We start from the raw sequence: 17,881 nt of genomic DNA, 5'->3' as shown, positions 1-17,881 counted from the left end.
GCAAGGCTGCGCCACGTTTGGGAAGGATTCTGACAATATTGTTGGGATCCATCAGGCTGCCCGACAGCTAACTGTGCCTTCCACGTGCAGATGAAAGCAGGAGCCAGCCACATCTGCTCCCTTTCCACCTTGTCGCTCCAGTGAGTGCTAGAGGAGCAGTCTAAAGGTGAAGATTGCAAGTTTACGGACTAGCGGACGAGTGGTCTGTCAGTTCTTAGAGCTAGCATGGGAAAGCTGCAGTGTCATGGATTATGTCGGTATAGATGTATTTTTTTTTTTTTTTTTTTTTTTTACAAACCTCATATTTCTCCTTGTAGAAAATTTTTCAACTTACTTGAGAGAGTTGATTTCTAGGAGAAGATTTTCACATGAGATATTCTCCTCTACGCCCCTCTGTAGTGTTCCCAAAACCTCATTCTGAAAAACTAAATTGAGAAAATGCATATGAAATAGGAAATAAACAATAGGGGGAGGGAAGCAATTTCATTAAATTGTTTTTGTGAACAGAATTTTTTTCTTCCAATGTACAGTATCACAGGTATATCAGTAATCACTGGAACAGACAGCAATTCATAAACATTGAACATGTTCTTTATACTTAGTTACAAGTCGTCACCTTTAATATCATCAAGAAGAGGTGACGTTGGCCGACTGTCTATTAGCTCTGAAGTTGTGCTCTTTCCACTTTCACTATCACTGTCCTCTTCATTGGTAGTGGTAAGGCCTGGGGTAAGAAAGAAAACGGTGATATACCATGAGGGAATAAAAAATGCGCTTTGGTACAATGTGAACTTGCAGTGTTGGTGCTCTTTTTCTTGCACCCATTCTGGTGCAGAGCCGAAAGTCTTAACAATTTAAGTTAAAATTAGGAAATGAGCATCCCACTAAGCATCATTTTGCACCTAGAACTCAAGAAAATCCACATAAATAATAATGTTTCAGCTTTAGATATTAATTTTAATACAAAAAAAAAAAAAAGAAGACGAAGGAAAGAGCACTCTGATCACTCTCCACTGGAGCTCGTAATCCGAGTATCTAGACCTAATGGCGGCCAGGTTTGGCAGATGAGTCCTTACTGGATGGTGGAGCCATTGGTTCTATACACTTGTACAGATGCTATTTCCAGGCACTGGTTGGAGAATGCCTGGGGAATGTCAGAACTAATTACTTGGGATGCTTTTAAGGCAATTCTAAGGGGGGCTTATATGAAAGGAGTCTCAGACCTTAAAGAAAGCCAATAGGGAACGGGAGGCTACTTTAGCTGCCGAGTTAAAAAGGGCAGAGGGTCACTATGTAGAGCATCCCTCTTTTCATTACCAGTTATGGGAGGATGCACAAAGAGCTTATGAGATGGCCATAGTGGCAAAAATTCATAAACATCTATTGTATCAACACCAGAGGATTTGACACTGGGGACAAAAATGTAAAACTTGTTGCCTTCTTAGCTAGGCCTATACCCAACCCCATCACTATATCTAGTATCTTATAGTTCGGCCACTCTCCATTCTACACACAATAAGATTATGGATGCCTTTTTACAGTTTTATTTAGACCTTTATAAATCCCAAGCTCCCCTCGGAGCTTTATGAATACGTAGACTCTATAACCTTCCCTACATTATCAAATAAACAACAATTATCCCTGGAAGCACCCATCTCCATAGAGAAGATAGATCATGCCCTTAAAACCTTTGCTAAACATAAAACTCCTGGGTTCACCATTGAATGGTATCTGATGCATCGAGATGTCTTGGTCCCAAGATTATACATGCTTTACTCCACTAGCTTTAAACAAAAAACCTCCCTCTGTCTATGCGAGAGGCCTTCATTGTATTGATTCCTAAACCTAATAAAGACCCCCTTTACTGTGAATCCTATAGGCCAATTTCCTTGATAATAACGGATCTCAATATTATTTTTAAAATCTTAGCCTCCCGCATAAACTTGGTAATTACAACACTAATAAACCCAGATCAAACTGGTTTTATTCCTGGACGATCTATGTATATCAATATACAAAGAACATTTACTAACCTTTAGTATCCTAATACTTTTTCTGTGCCCAGGGCTGTTGTAACACCTGATGCATGTAAAGCCTTTGACTCAGTTGAATGGCCTTACCTTTCTATATTTTGGAGAAATTTGGATTTTGAAATAATCTGCTTACTTGGATCTGTGTGACCAACCCCTAGCCTGCATTAGGATTAACGGTATAGCTTCTAAAACCCTTCACTATCCATCGGGGCACCAGACAAGGTTGCCCACTTTCCCCATTATTATTTGCTCTTGCTATAGAACCCTTGGCCCGACTTCTTCGATCACTTCTAGATTTGCAAGGGATGTGGATTGGTTCACTAGAAGAGTGGGTATCATCGTATGCTGACAATATGCCGCTTTACCTTTCCAAGCCCCCCCATGATGCGATTCCTACGGTGCTCCAACTTATTACTAGCTTTGGGAAGTTTTCTGGATTTAAAGGGAATTGGGCCAAGTCCAGTGTGTTCTCTGAGGATCCTGCACTTCCACTGGATTTCCTTCCGATTGCCCGCTACAAGTTACTTCCTTGTTTAAATATCTGAGAGTTACAGTGCAATTACCACTCTTTACCTATATTACTAAACAACCTCTTACCCTGTAAAGCATCCTTTAAAAGTAAAATGGTCAGTTGGACCAACTTACCACTAACTTAATGGGTAGAGTTAACTTATTTAAAGTGGAGGGCCACCCTGAAAAAAAAAAATTACACCAAAAATCCTAAAAAAAAAATTAAAAACATTTGAAAAAAAAAAAAAAATTTACTTACCTAAACCCTTGTTGCTAGGCAGTCTTCCTAATCTGCCTCTTCCTTTTCTGCGGCATCTTCTGCTCCTCGGTGAGCGGCCCAGTTGTCTTCTGGGAACTGTGTGTGTTCCCATAAACCACAGGGCCATTCACAGAGCGCTCGTGCGTGCGCAGTAGGAAACTGGCAGTGAAGCCTGTTTCCCTTACCTAGGATGGCGGTGCCGGGACCCGAGAGCCAAGGGACGAATCGGCCTCAGGCGGCCGACATCGCGGGCACCCAGGACAAGTAAGTACTTATTTAAAGTCAGCAGCTACAGTGTTTGTAGCTGTTGACTTTAATTTTCTTTTTTTTTTTTTACGGCCGGAATCCTGCTTTAAAATTGTGTTTTTGCCTAAGTTTTTATAAATTTTGGCAAATAGTCTTTTAACAACATTTCTGTGATTCCCCAAGAAACCCAAAGTAGCCCTTGTGATGTTGCAACTGCCTACGTCTCAGGGCGGAATAGCTCTACCAAATTTAAGGCTATATTACTATGTTTTACAATTGGTCTATATATACTGGTGGCTTTTTCCACAATTGAACAATGCTGCTACAGCGACTGAGGCGGAATTGCTCTCATCCTATGAAGTCTTGACTAATTTAATCTAACGAAAAACTGTCCAGGCTGTAGAGGGTACAGAGATGTTAAAAGTCTCTCTTAAAATATTTGGACACTGCCCATCTTTGGTTCCTGATAATCCAGACCCCATCTCCCTTAATCATCCCATATAGTTTAATCCTACATTTCCTCATTTTCATGGTCTCCCTGATGCCTGCCTTTGGGCATCAAAGGGGTTAAAATATATACACCAATTATATGATCAAGGCCAATTTAAAATTTTTCCAATGTTACAGCAGGAATTTGGGGTTCCTAAAACATGGCTTTTTAAATATCTTCAATTAAAACCTGTGACTATGATCCAGTTGGGACTTAGGGAGATGCACTTTCAAAACTCTACCTTGGAAAAGGCACTACTACAGCCAGAACATATGGGTCTAACTGCACCCTCGTTATCAGCAATACTAACAATATCGGTGTCCAATGTGACTGTTTTGCGTTGGTAGTGATCTGTATGATCCCTGCTGTTCCTCTGAGCTTTTATGGGGTGCCCGGCAGCACTAGGACCCGGCGATAGTAGCAGATATAGGGAGACATGCCCCTGTTGACCGGTGACTGGTCCTGAAAGGAGGAGCAAGGTTGGCTCTGCCCCAGGTTCTACTGTGTCGGGAAATGCGGGCAGTGTGAGGTGGCCTGTACCGGGTAGAGACCGAACAGGTGCAGGGACTGGAGAATGGTATATGCCACGGAGAGCCGGGGACTGAGATACAGAGGAAGTAGGTGAGAGTACACCAACACCCCCTGCTGTGCACATCACTGACTCATCAGTGCCTGCTCCCATCAATGACTAACACCACCCACTGCCCTGCCGACACCCTCCACTGCCCTGCAGACACCCTCCACTGCCCCTTTGCCCCGGTGAAAGAATGTCTAGTTTCGCCACTGATTGCCAGTAAAGGATTCTCAACAAAATATTAAAAATGAACATTTTATTTATGATTATATTAATTTGTCCAATTACATTTGAGCCCCGGAAAATGGGGGGACTGTGTATAAAAATGGTTGCAGTTCCTAAAATTTGTACTTGATATCTATGTTCAACCCCTAGAAGTTGAAAGTCTGCACTTCAAATTCATTTGTATTGTTTAATTTTAATTTTATTCTGGTGGCATACAGAGTCAAGAGTAGGAAAATTGTGCCCATGTCCAAATATATTTGGACCTAACTGTATATAAAATTGTCAGGATATATAGCAATATATTTAACAATATCAGTAGGATAATGCTAGAGAGATATTTTGCACAGAAAACATTGATGTTGCATCGACTAATGGATCAGAGAAGCCACCAATCCAACTGCTTCCAAGATCATTTAAAAAATAAGCAGCCAGAGTAAGTAAAAATTACAGATGCCTGCGCAATGGTACAAGTACAAACACATACATCTACTGTGGCCTATGCTGACAACTCAGAGCTGGCAAGTAAATAAAAAGGAGTAGGCTTCAACCCACCAACCTGAAGCTTTCTCCTCCACTGACGTTTGATAAATTGTAGTGGATGCCCACAGAAAGGAGAAAATTGTGGGGCTTGGTGAGGGCTCAGAGGCGGCAGAGCGGAAGCTGGAGGAATATGACGGATGTACCATGGAAAAAAGTAGAAGCTTGTTGCAGAACATGGAGGAAAAATAGCTGTAGATCATGGACCACTGGCTAAAAAATAAAGGAGGCCAACAAATAGCTGGAGGGAAGAGAGAAAAGCCGACTTACCAGGAAAAAAAAAAAGAGAAATTATTCTTGGATGGAAAAAAAAAAGTGAAAAAGAGAAACGAACAGGAGGTCATAAAAAACCCAAGGGGAGGGAAAACAATGGCGGTAAGCAGGAGCTATTCAAAGATAAGGAGACAAGGGGAAATGGGGCCAGAATAGAGGCTAATATGAGCTATTTATAGACTGGGAAGTGCAGAGGTGAGAGCTTGACAAGGATCAGAGTAGAAATTGGTCATGGCCTGGAGCAGAGAGCACGGCATGAGGTGTGGCTTAACAAAAACCAAACTCATGCACCTTTATGTAATGTCCCGCTGACTTGGAGCAACCTTTCCTAGTCAGGGCACCGAGACTTTTTAATGTACTGTATATGGCACAGAAAACATTGCATAGTGGAAAATGGAGAGCACAAAATGCTAGAAACATTGTAGCACCTTGTCTTCACGTGAAAGCATTATACAAAACTACAAGGTTTGCAAAAGGTGCAGCACTGAATGCAGCAGATTTTATGGTAGGGAGGAACTGGTTGAGGTTGAAAGCACTGCGAGCAAGTTCAGAAATAGGGAGGCTACAGTATAAATGAAAAGCGAAGACCTGCAAAAAAAGGCTACTGAAAACAATATAGGGAGAGTTGCAGCAGTAGTTAGTTCAGACATAGGAGCAGTAACAAGCGTTAATGCAGTAACATGCGTTAATGCAGATACTTAGCAGACACTGTATTTTTTCACATATTTGAAAGAACCATAAGAACATTAAGGAGATAATACCCTGCATGGTAAGAATTTTGAACACTCGGGAAGTCTACAGGAGATATGGATATTCCAGAGGAAACAATGTGTGTACTGGAGACATATAGCAATGCAAAACTGCAAAAACGGTCGTATCTGACAAGTGGCACATAGACTTTCCTGCTACATTCACCCCTGGTGGTAGCGAAACTAGAAATTGCTTTTTTGATTTATTGTACATACTGTACAAAGGAAGGACTAAGTCATATTGGCTATGCAGCTGGTCAGGGATAAAGCCAACAATGGAAGTGGGACTCCATGAATCGAACTCAAGAGAATAAAAAACGACTACCTCTGTTCTGTCAAAAATTACAGCACTGGAAAGTTAACTTTTGAAGGCCTGACAATTAAGGACAAGCAGCAATGGAGGAGGCAGCTATCAGGAAAAGTCAGAGTTATTAAAAACATGAGATACTCATTTATAATACAAATTTCACACAGCGCCACATCTACAGTGTGGGGTATTTTTCTTCAATATTTTCCCTATTGCCATTTCATACTCACCCCACATACTCCTCTGCAATGCTTTCTCCTCCTCTTCCTCCTCTTTGTCATCTTGCATGTCTGAAATTTTCCATACATAGCCTTCTCCTTTCAATCCAACCTCCTCTTTGTTGTAAACTGTGAAAAGAGCATACTAAAATGCTAGAAAAGCCTGCCAGAGATAGATAATGGAAATAATTTATTTCATTAACCCCTTCATGCCAACCGTAAACAAAAATGTGGCCCCACTGGACTTTTCGCCGTGGGAACACATATTTGGGTATGCCCCTTTGTGTTGGGAGTGTGCTGCACGGCATGCTCCAAGCACAGAGATCGGGGTCTCACCGAGAGACACGGGCCACATTCCAACTATCTGGTACCTCCGATTATGGGTCACCTGATCACTAGGATAGCCTCTGATTGGCTATCACAGTGATCAGTCACTGTAAAGCCCATCCCGTGTTTTCTGTCTATGTGAATGGATGAGAGAGATACATTGTATCACTCTCTGTCCTTGCAAAACAGACAAAAAAAGTGAGTGTAGAGAAACAAATTTTTTTACACAAACAACAACTAACATACACATATGTGCTCCTGTCAGGAGCAGGAGATTTTTTATTTTACTATTTTGGGCCAGTTTTCCTTGGATTAAAAAAATAAATAAAATCAGGCAATATCCAATACCATTTACCAACAAATGAAAGCCCAATTTGTCCTGAAAAAAACAAGGTATAATCCACCTGGATGCACAGATTAGTTGTGATGATATGTAGGGTTGTACTAACACGTCAAAATTGCAAAATTTGGCTTAGGCATTTCGATTAGTTTTACCCAAAGCCCTGGTTTACACAGGTGCGGCACGACTTGCAGGTCGCCTCACCGAGGCGACCTGCACACGACTTCCACGGTGACTTGCAAAACCACTTCTGTATAGAAGTCTATGCAAGTCGCCCCAAGTCGCCCCCAAAGTAGTACAGGAACCTTTTTCTAAGTCGGAGCGACTTGCGTCGCTCCTATTAGAACGGTTCCATTGTACAGAACGGGAGGCGACTTGTCAGGCGGCTAGGTCGCCTGACAAGTCGCCCCTGTGTGAACCGGCACTTAGAAGCGAAGGGGTTAATGTTATCATAACCTACATGTTTAAGCCCTCATTACCTTTGACTTTTAACTTATCCTTTTCTTTACCACTGGATGAATCATCGCTAAATTCATCATCATCATCTTCATCCTCATCTGGATGATGTAGTGAAATAACAGTGTTCATTGGCAGATTTATATCAGGGCCAACAATTACCTATAGGTGGACAAAGTAGAATAAAAAGGACAAAGTAGCACTTTAAGGTAAATTCACATGAAAGATTACAAATGCTGTGATCTTCTTAACAGAAACTTGTTAAAATGAGATTTGCCCTTCTCCTATCACACAAGCATAGGATGAACTTGTTGCACTTCAAATGATATGAAAATGTACCATTAATATTTTCAGGCTGCACAATTATTTCAATTGGCTCTCCTTCATGCCCAGGAAAATTTCTCCTTTGTGGGTGAATCTGGAAGGTTACGTAATATATCACCATCTCAGATTCTTTTTGGCTCCCCATTGTAGTCCCACCTGTAAGAAAACAGCAGCACAGCAAGAGCGATCTCCGCATCAACATAGCTTGCGTTAATGCGGGGATCTGTCAATTTTTTTTTCATTCAACCCACTGTGTGTATACCCAGCTTAAGTTCTTGTAGCTAGGCCTAAGTATGCTTCTTTTTTTACCTAGGCCTCTACAGACAGAAATTTACCTTGCTGAACAAGGTTGCCACACCCCCCGGCACAGAGGTCGTTCTGTCTCCTCTATGCGATTACCTTAACTTTGACCCAGAGATGCAGTTACCTTGGAGCAGTTATGCCTAGTGCAAACTTGGTATATGATGTGCAGCCCTAGGACCGCAGCAGTCTGTAGTGGGAACATTGATTAGGGTAATAGCAATGTTGTCTAGTAGCCTCATGTAACAGGTTCCCAGCATATCCCCAGCCAAAAATGTATCATATCCACTTTCTCTTACCCTCCTCTATTAGGTCTTCAGTTTCTGACAGTCCTCTTAGGCTGGGTTCACACTAGCTGTGGCTGTGGGACACAGCAGGGGGTCCGATGCATCCCTGTTCTCAGGTTCAGGTCCGAATTTTTGCCCGATTTTGGACCTGAAATGGAGCCAATGACGCAAAGTACCCTTTCTCAGTGGGCTCTGAGGGTGCCCCGGAGCTGTGTGAACCAGATCCATTGAAATTATGTGCGGCCCTTTAGTGATGTCAAGGGCAGCATTGGAGAACCCCTTTGGCTCAAAAGTTGACAACCAATACTCTTGATCTTACTACAGACACATTTCCTACCACTCTATGCAAATACATCATTCTGAACCAAAAATCTCTCCTGCGCTTGGGTATCTAGCTCCTCAGTTTGTGGTATGACCGAATGCTTCATTGGCATCTGCCGTCTTGCAGCCCTCCTCAGAATAATGGGTATTCATGGACTACAGAAAAAAGAAAGAAAGCAGGCGCACTGACCTAGTGCATTACCACTGGTAACATTTATTAAAGAAAATTAAAACAGCAAATGAACACTCACAAACGAGCATGAATGTCAGGCATGGACAAATAGCTGCAGGTGAGCAGTACAAACATCAAAAAACCGGGACCGGACATCAGGTAGATGAGGCAATGGCTGACGTGTTTCGGGGAAGAACCCCTTTCTTCAGAGCCTACGCGGGTAGTGACTGCTCACAAGTGAGAGCTCCTCTATATATGTGCATGTGTATAACTATAAGTAACAAAAAATTCCGCGCTAGAAGCATATAGGGATAAGCAGCAGTAAAAAGTGCGACAACACCAATCAGAACAAAGAAATTATAAACTGCGCTAAAACAAAAATCCTAAAAATAAAGTGAGATGGTAGTATAACCTAACATCAGCAAATATTTGAAAATATTTAAAAATAATGATATAAAGTCCAACTCTTCAAAATGGTAGGATGTTCAATTTGAATGTGAGTAATAATCCAAATGAGCTATGATTGCTCTTACCAGAAGTATTAGTAATATGAGCGGATGGCAAAAACCCTGCCAGGGCCTTTAGAGTGGTGGACCAGTCAGCAGCGTCCGTCTTCAAATTAAAAACCCCTCAATGGATGCAGGAGAAAGAACAAACAAAAGAGAACTGGCCATAGTGTAGTATATCAAAATGTTAGGCATGGACAGACAGACATACCAAACACCCTGGTGTGCACATAACAACACCCAAAAAAAGGAGGGGAGGGAAGTGAAAAAACCCCACCACCGTGGCTGTAGAATGTGCTTACCGACTCACGGTGATAAGCAGGCTTTATATGAGTTGGAAGCGGATCAAAAGTAGGTAAGGAACACTTAGATACGTCCACATTAGCCCGAAGTCCACATCATCAGTACACAACCCAGAATACAAATGATAAGCTTTCCATGGTGAAGTACGTTAAATCAAGTTTAATAAATAAAGTATTGCACTTACAGGATAAAAACACTTGTATCGCGTAAAGTATAAGTTGCCGGCCGGCAAACAAACATGGAAGCGAAGCTCGTCCTACTTCCTGGTCTCGTGGTAGCGTCGCTGCGTGCGTACCCAGACGCGTTTCGTCATCAAAAGGACGTTCTCAATGGGGACGAGCAGCGCAGAGAGCCACCACCAATATGTAGGCATCCAAGCCTCGTTCTGAGTCACAAGCACGGGGACGCCATCTTAGATATGGGCAAAAGGCCTTGTTTTCCCTAAAGTGTGTGCATGGCTGAAATTTGACAGGAACAAACTAGACCGCCATAATGGATATGGGCAATTGCCCTAACTATACCGGGACAAGCGAACAGCGCGCCCCAATTTATACGCACAAAAAAGGACAAACGTGCCCGGGAACATATACAGCAATTCAGCCAAAAATAAAAAATTATTATCAAAGAAAAATAAAATAAAAATAAAAATGAAACCTATATATAAGACGCAACCGAATCCAATCTTAACTGATAAATTGTGACCCAAAAAATATGACAATAATAGGTCTCATAAAGAGAATGAATAAATACTATAAAGGTGTATTCACACCTTCTAGCAGGTGTAGTTAAATATAAGGAGTGAATAAAATGAAAATAAAAATAAAAATAAATTTAAACAAATTTAATTAAATGAGGTAAATCCAACCTCTAGTGTAAATTCTATATGAAACAAAAAAAGGGGGGGGAAGAGTGTGGAAAAAAATTCCATTATTATATATAATACCAACCATGGTATATATATATATGTGCAATTTGGTTGCTATAAGTGACCACAAAAAGTGATAAAGCGTCCCTAACAAAAAAGGTAAATTAAAAAATATAAAATATAAAAATATAAATGAATAGTAATTTTCATTATTTGTCTAAAAGTACAAAAAACATCATTATACAAAAAAAGTGAACCTAGCGTCCTCTAGCACGTATCTCAGAACAAGTACACATCTCATATACAGACGCATTCAGAAGTTGAAACATAAAATAAAGTAAAACTAAAAACAAACTTAAGAATTGTCTATAAAAGCGTTAACATCCATATCGATGTTCAACCCATAAGGGGCATATGTCCTTAACCTATGGATCCAGCTCATCTCCAGCTGGGATATGCCCCTAATTACAGCGCTACCCCTCCAATGGGGTCTAAACCTATCTATCCCCAAAAAAAGGGGTTTTGAGGGGTCCCTATCATGTACTAGTAAGTAGTGCTTGGACACTGAATGATTCCTAAACCCAGTAATTATATTAGTGATGTGTTCATTAAGTCGCACCTGGAGAGGTTGCTTAGTCCTGCCCACATATTGAAGGCCACATGGGCACTGCAGCAAATAAACAACTCTCTCCGTGGTGCAAGTAATGAACGGTTTGATGTTATGCGTCTCTTGTGTGCTTGTAGAAGTAAAGAAAGTAGTCCTTCTATGGGAACATGCATTCAAAGTACAAACCCTGCATTTCCTACATTGGTAGAAACCTGTCAGTTGATCAAAGAAGGTTGGTTTGGTAGTTGGAGGATTTAAAATGTTGGGGGCCAACTGGTTACGTACGGAGGGCACTCCCCTGAAGACGACACGAGGCCTATCTGGCAGGATGTCATTAAGAATTGTGTCGCTCTTGATTACATGCCAATGCTTATAGATTAGATTTTTAATGCTGTTGTGTTGTAAGGAAAAGGACGTAACAAAAGGAACGCCTAGACCAAAATTACCCCTACCATCAGAGCTCTTTTCAGCAAGCAGGTAATTTCTATTAACACGTTGAACGTTCTCAAGGGTTCTATCAAGGGAATCCTTAGAGTAACCCTTCTCCAAAAACCTCTCAGTAAGGACCTTAGTTTGTGCAACAAAATCCACATGGCTGGAGCAATTCCTTTTAATCCGAAGGTATTGGCTCTTTGGGATCGACTCCAGCCATGGGCGATAATGGCAGCTATCGATTGGTATAAACGAATTCCTATCGGTTTCCTTGAAAAAAGTGGACGTGATCAACTTATCACCATCCACAGAAATTCTAAGATCCAAAAAATTGATAGTGGTCTGGCTTATCTCATAATTTAATTTAATCCCAATAGAATTAGTATTAAGGACAGATAGAAAATTTTGTAAAGCCAGGAGCTCGCCATCCCATAGGAGGAGGATGTCATCTATATATCTGGCCCATAGGACCAGCTGGGAATTATCCTGGGCATAGATGACATCCTCCTCCCATTTCCCCATAAAGAGGTTGGCGAGACTAGGGGCGTACTTAGCCCCCATAGCCACCCCCACATCCTGTCTATAGAAGTTGTTACCAAACCAAAAGTAATTGTGAGAGGCGGCATACCTTAATAAATCCATCACAAATGATATTTGAACCTTAGCAAGATTAGAGTCCCTAATCAAATAATGTTCAACAGCCTGAAAACCCAATACATGTGAGATGTTGGTATACAAGGATGTCACGTCGGCAGTGACTAGCCACATACCTGTACAGTATTGGACCCCATTAAGTAACTGGATAATGTGTTTGGAATCCTTAACATATGAGGGCAACCTCTGTACTAGAGGCTGTAAGAAAAAATCAATATATCTGCCCACCCGGGACGTCAAAGAGTCAATACCACTGACGATAGGACGTCCCGGGGGGCAGATGGGGTCCTTATGTAATTTAGGTAAGTAGTAGATGGTGGGGGTACGTGGGGCCGTAAGTATTAAATATAGGCCCTCCTTCTCCGTCAGAACCCCCATCTGTCTGCCTCTCTTTATCAATGATTTCAAAGTTTTCAGATACTTAGCTTTAGGGTCAGAGGGGAGAGGTGTATACGTGGTGTTATCATCCAGGATCCTGTGCATTTCTTTCATATAATCTTGTCGGTCTAGGACGACAATCCCCCCCCCCCTTATCTGCTGGTCTAATGACCAAATCTTTGTTATTACACAAAGAATTCAAACCCTCCTGTAGGGTTTTATTAAGTCTGGCCTTCTTGACTTCTAATGCTTCCAAATCTCTAAGAATACCATCTCTGAAAACCCGCAAGGCCGGTGCCAGTGTGCCTGGAGGGTTAAACAAGGAGGCATTTCTCAACCCTGAGTGGGTAATCCCCATATCAGTGACCTCAACACTGCTGATGGGATGATTGGCCATATATCTTTTAATGCTTAGTTTCCTGACAAATTTATGAATATCCATAAAAGTTTGGAATTTATTGAGTTTAGTGGGGGGGACAAACTTAAGCCCCTTGTCCAATATAGCTTTTTCAGAATCAGTTAATATTTTAGAACTAAGGTTGAAAATCCCTGTACCAGCTACATTCTGGGCTTTTTGTATGGCTCGTATCCGCCTCCCCCCTCTGACTCCTCTCCTCTTTCCCCCAACCTTTTGATGCCTTGATTTGGTTTTTGAAAACCCCAACAGTTGGAATCCATGGGAGCAGAAGCACCCGTAGGGGGCATCTGTCCATTGGAGGTTGGATATGGCAAAGTGGGCGTGTTATCTCCATTTTGATTAGGGTTCCTGTCAGGGCCCTCTCTATCCTGCAAAGGGAAGAAAAAATTAGAGGTGGGTATATTGGCCTCCCATTGCGTTTCTGTCATCGGAAACTCAGGTCCTGCTTGTGGGTAATCAGAGTAACCCCTACCCTGAGTCTTACACGCCTCATACTGATTCGTAGGGCGCCCTCTACCCCTTTGGTTATAGTAAGGGCCCCAACCCCTACCTCTCTGGGGAGGTGGTGTCCTGTACTGGGGCGCATACCCCTGCTGATACATCATGGGGTTATAATCTGAGGGTTGAATGTATCGAGGAGGTCCACTATGTCTTGGTTGTCCTCTAATGGAACCCCTATAATTGGCATTATTAGTCCTATGTGGTGACTGTCTATAGTGTTCATTCCCTACTTTACTTGTTGGTTTCACATGGGGGGCCCCACGCTTGTTCAGATTATACGGCACCACTGGAGGAGCCCCACATGGATAATGGGATTCAATCGTAGCGCCGATCTCCATCTCAGTGTCGCTTTGTTTGGCCAAATCCTCAAGGAGTTTTTTCTGCCAATCAAAAACGATTTTCCCGTGATAATCTGAGAGGTCTCTATTGAATTTTTTCTTTTTCTTGATCCTTTGGTCCTTGTCTTCCTTTTCAAGAATTTTTAGGAGATTCTGGGATTTAGCCAAATAATCCTCACTCCCCATGAGGGGGTGTAATTTCTCTTTAATGCTCTTAATCTCTTCATCAAGCTTAGTTAGCTTAATGGTTTTCCTTTCAATCAAGAATCTAATCAGAGAAATGCCTGCTTGATTAAAGTATTTAAACCAACCCTCCAGATCCACATCTCCCTTTTGGGGCGCCACATCCCACCTAAGGCTTCTGGGGACCATTGAGTGTTTGATGTAGGTTTCAAGATAGGCTATGTCCCATTTAGTATGGTTCTCAGAGACCATAAGATTCTTAAGTCTCATAAAAGTTCCCCCCAAATCACTATCATCGCTATTATATGCCTCAAAAACCCCCTCAACATTAACCACATTAGTGGCACGAAACTCAAATATATCCATAACCGTGTTGTCATATTTTTTGGGTCACAATTTATCAGTTAAGATTGGATTCGGTTGCGTCTTATATATAGGTTTCATTTTTATTTTTATTTTATTTTTCTTTGATAATAATTTTTTATTTTTGGCTGAATTGCTGTATATGTTCCCGGGTACGTTTGTCCTTTTTTGTGCGTATAAACTGTTCGCTTGTCCCGGTATAGTTAGGGCAATTGCCCATATCCATTATGGCGGTCTAGTTTGTTCCTGTCAAATTTCAGCCATGCACACACTTTAGGGAAAACAAGGCTTTTTGCCCATATCTAAGATGGCGTCCCCGTGCTTGTGACTCAGAACGAGGCTTGGATGCCTACATATTGGTGGTGGCTCTCTGCGCTGCTCGTCCCCATTGAGAACGTCCTTTTGATGACGAAACGCGTCTGGGTACGCACGCAGCGACGCTACCACGAGACCAGGAAGTAGGACGAGCTTCGCTTCCATGTTTGTTTGCCGGCCGGCAACTTATACTTTACGCGATACAAGTGTTTTTATCCTGTAAGTGCAATACTTTATTTATTAAACTTGATTTAACGTACTTCACCATGGAAAGCTTATCATTTGTATTCTGGGTTGTGTACTGATGATGTGGACTTCGGGCTAATGTGGACGTATCTAAGTGTTCCTTACCTACTTTTGATCCGCTTCCAACTCATATAAAGCCTGCTTATCACCGTGAGTCGGTAAGCACATTCTACAGCCACGGTGGTGGGGTTTTTTCACTTCCCTCCCCTCCTTTTTTTGGGTGTTGTTATGTGCACACCAGGGTGTTTGGTATGTCTGTCTGTCCATGCCTAACATTTTGATATACTACACTATGGCCAGTTCTCTTTTGTTTGTTCTTTCTCCTGCATCCATTGAGGGGTTTTTAATTTGAAGACGGACGCTGCTGACTGGTCCACCACTCTAAAGGCCCTGGCAGGGTTTTTGCCATCCGCTCATATTACTAATACTTCTGGTAAGAGCAATCATAGCTCATTTGGATTATTACTCACATTCAAATTGAACATCCTACCATTTTGAAGAGTTGGACTTTATATCATTATTTTTAAATATTTTCAAATATTTGCTGATGTTAGGTTATACTACCATCTCACTTTATTTTTAGGATTTTTGTTTTAGCGCAGTTTATAATTTCTTTGTTATGTGTATAACTATGCATCCCAATCACCACCAGCACCATCCCACAAAGGCCACGCCCACCCACACAAGAATCACAACCCCCTTACGTGGTAGGGCCCTCCCCAGTGCACCACAGTGACACCACGGTGACCCTCCGCTGAAAACCCCGCACATCCATGGCCAAAAACACCAAAATCAATAACCGTATTGGTAGGGTTAATAAATGACCATATCCCAGTGCACAAGTACAGACCACGTAGGCCGACAAGCGGAGGTGGTCGGGCAGGAGTACTAACCTGGCCATATCCTGGTGTGCAAATATAAATATAAACCACATAGGCTGACAAAAGGAGGTGGTAAGGCAGAAGTATTATCTGTACCACCTCTACAGTTGCCGCGTATTGGGGGCCCAAACCGGTATGTGCTATCCCCACAGCACCCCCCAATACGCGGCAACTGTAGAGGTGGTACAGATAATACAGGTAATACCCATACGGTTATTGATTTTGGTGTGGTTTGGCCATGGATGTGAAGGGTTTTCGGCAGAGGGTCAAGGTGGTGTCACTGTGGTGCACTGGGGAGGGCCCTACCACGTAAGGGGGTTGTGATTCTTGTGTGGGTGGGCGTGGCCTTTGTGGGATGGTGCTGGTGGTGATTGGGATGCATAGTTATACACATGCACATATATAGAGGAGCTCTCACTTGTGAGCAGTCACTACCCACGTAGGATCTGAAGAAAGGGGTTCTCCCCCGAAACGCGTCAGCCACTGCCTCATCTACCTGATGTCCGGTTCCGTTTTTTTGATGTTTGTACTGCTCACCTGCAGCTATATGTCCATGCCTGACATTCATGCTTGTTTGTGAGTATTCATTTGCTGTTTTAATTTTCTTTAATAAATGTTACCAGTGGTAATGCACTAGGTCGGTGCGCCCTCCTTTCTTTCTTTTTTCAAATACATCATTCTGTGCAGTTGGTCACCAATTAACATTTTGTCTACACTCTATTTTGTTCTAGGACTACAAAACTACAGGTGCATCTCAAAAAATTAGAATATCAAAAATTTCATTTATTTTAATAATTTAATTCAAAAAGGGAAATTCATATTTTATGTAGTGGTGTTATATTTCAAGCGTATTTTTTTTTTTTTTTATGATGATTATGGCTTACAGCTAGTGAAACCCCAAAATTCTGTATGTCAGAAAATTAGATTATTGCATGAGACCAATAAAAAAAAAAAGGATTTTTAATACAGAAATTTTGGTTTACTGAAAAGTATGTCTATGTACGTAGTATGCACTATACCAATACTTGTTCGGGGCTCCTTTTGCATTAATTACTCCATCGGCGTGGCATAGAGGCGATCAGCCTGTGGCACTGCTGAGGTGTTATGGAAGCCCAGGTTTCTTTGATAGCGGCCTTCAGCTCGTCTGCATTGTTGGGTCTGGTGTCTCATCTTCCTCTGGACAATATCCCACAGATTATTTATGGGGTTTAGGTCAGGCAAGTTTGCTGGCCATTCAAGCACTGTGATACCATGATCATTAAACCAGGTATAGGTACTTTTAGACAGTGTGGGCAGGTGCCTGCTGGAAAACGAAATCAGCATCTCCATGAAGCTAATCAGCAGAGTTAAGCATGAAGTGCTGTACAATTTCCTGGTAGAGGGCTGTGCTGACTTTGGACTTGTTAAAACACAATAGATCAACACCAGCAGATGACATGGCTTCCCAAATAGTCATGGAGTGTGGAAAATGTTGCATTTCATTTGGAAATCAAGGTCCCAGAGTCTGGAGGAAGAGTGGAGAGGCACAAAGTGCATGAGGTCCAGTGTGAAATTTCCACAGCCAGCAAACTCGCCTGACCTAAACCCCATAGAGAATCCGTGGGGTATTGTCAAGAGGAAGATGAGATACACCAGACCCAACAATGAAAATGAGCTGAAAGCCACTATGAAAGAAACCTGGGCTTCCATAACACCTCAGCAGTGCGACGGGCTGATCACCTCCATGCCACGCCGCATTGATGCAGCAATTCATGCAAAAAGAGCCCCGGCCAAGTATTGAGTGCATGCTATACTCTACATGGACATACATTTCAGTAAGCCAACATTTCTGTATTAATTTTTTTTTTTTTTATTGGTCTTCCGTAATATTCTAATTCTCTGAGATATTGGATTTTGGGTTTTCATTAGCTATAAGCCATAATCAAACATATCCTAATTTTTTT

General features: G+C 42.0%; 1 protein-coding gene across 1 annotated transcript in view; it reads right to left on the bottom strand.

Annotated features, from left to right (window-relative positions):
- EIF2B5 (eukaryotic translation initiation factor 2B subunit epsilon) overlaps positions 1-17,881 on the bottom strand; it is a 65,099-nt gene that overhangs the window by 12,413 nt on the left and 34,805 nt on the right. The window contains exons 9-12 of the mRNA XM_073626556.1: positions 7,568-7,706; positions 6,434-6,550; positions 617-724; positions 335-425 (exon numbers count right to left, since the gene is read on the bottom strand). Of these exons, the coding sequence (XP_073482657.1) occupies positions 335-425; positions 617-724; positions 6,434-6,550; positions 7,568-7,706 (455 nt within the window). The remainder of the gene's footprint in view (positions 1-334; positions 426-616; positions 725-6,433; positions 6,551-7,567; positions 7,707-17,881) is intronic.

This window comes from Aquarana catesbeiana, linkage group LG04 (assembly GCF_042186555.1).
Source record: "Aquarana catesbeiana isolate 2022-GZ linkage group LG04, ASM4218655v1, whole genome shotgun sequence".
In the NCBI taxonomy this organism is placed as follows: domain Eukaryota; kingdom Metazoa; phylum Chordata; class Amphibia; order Anura; family Ranidae; genus Aquarana; species Aquarana catesbeiana.
The sequence above is the reverse complement of the archived record's forward strand: the minus strand, read 5'-3'. Positions and strand labels throughout refer to the sequence as shown.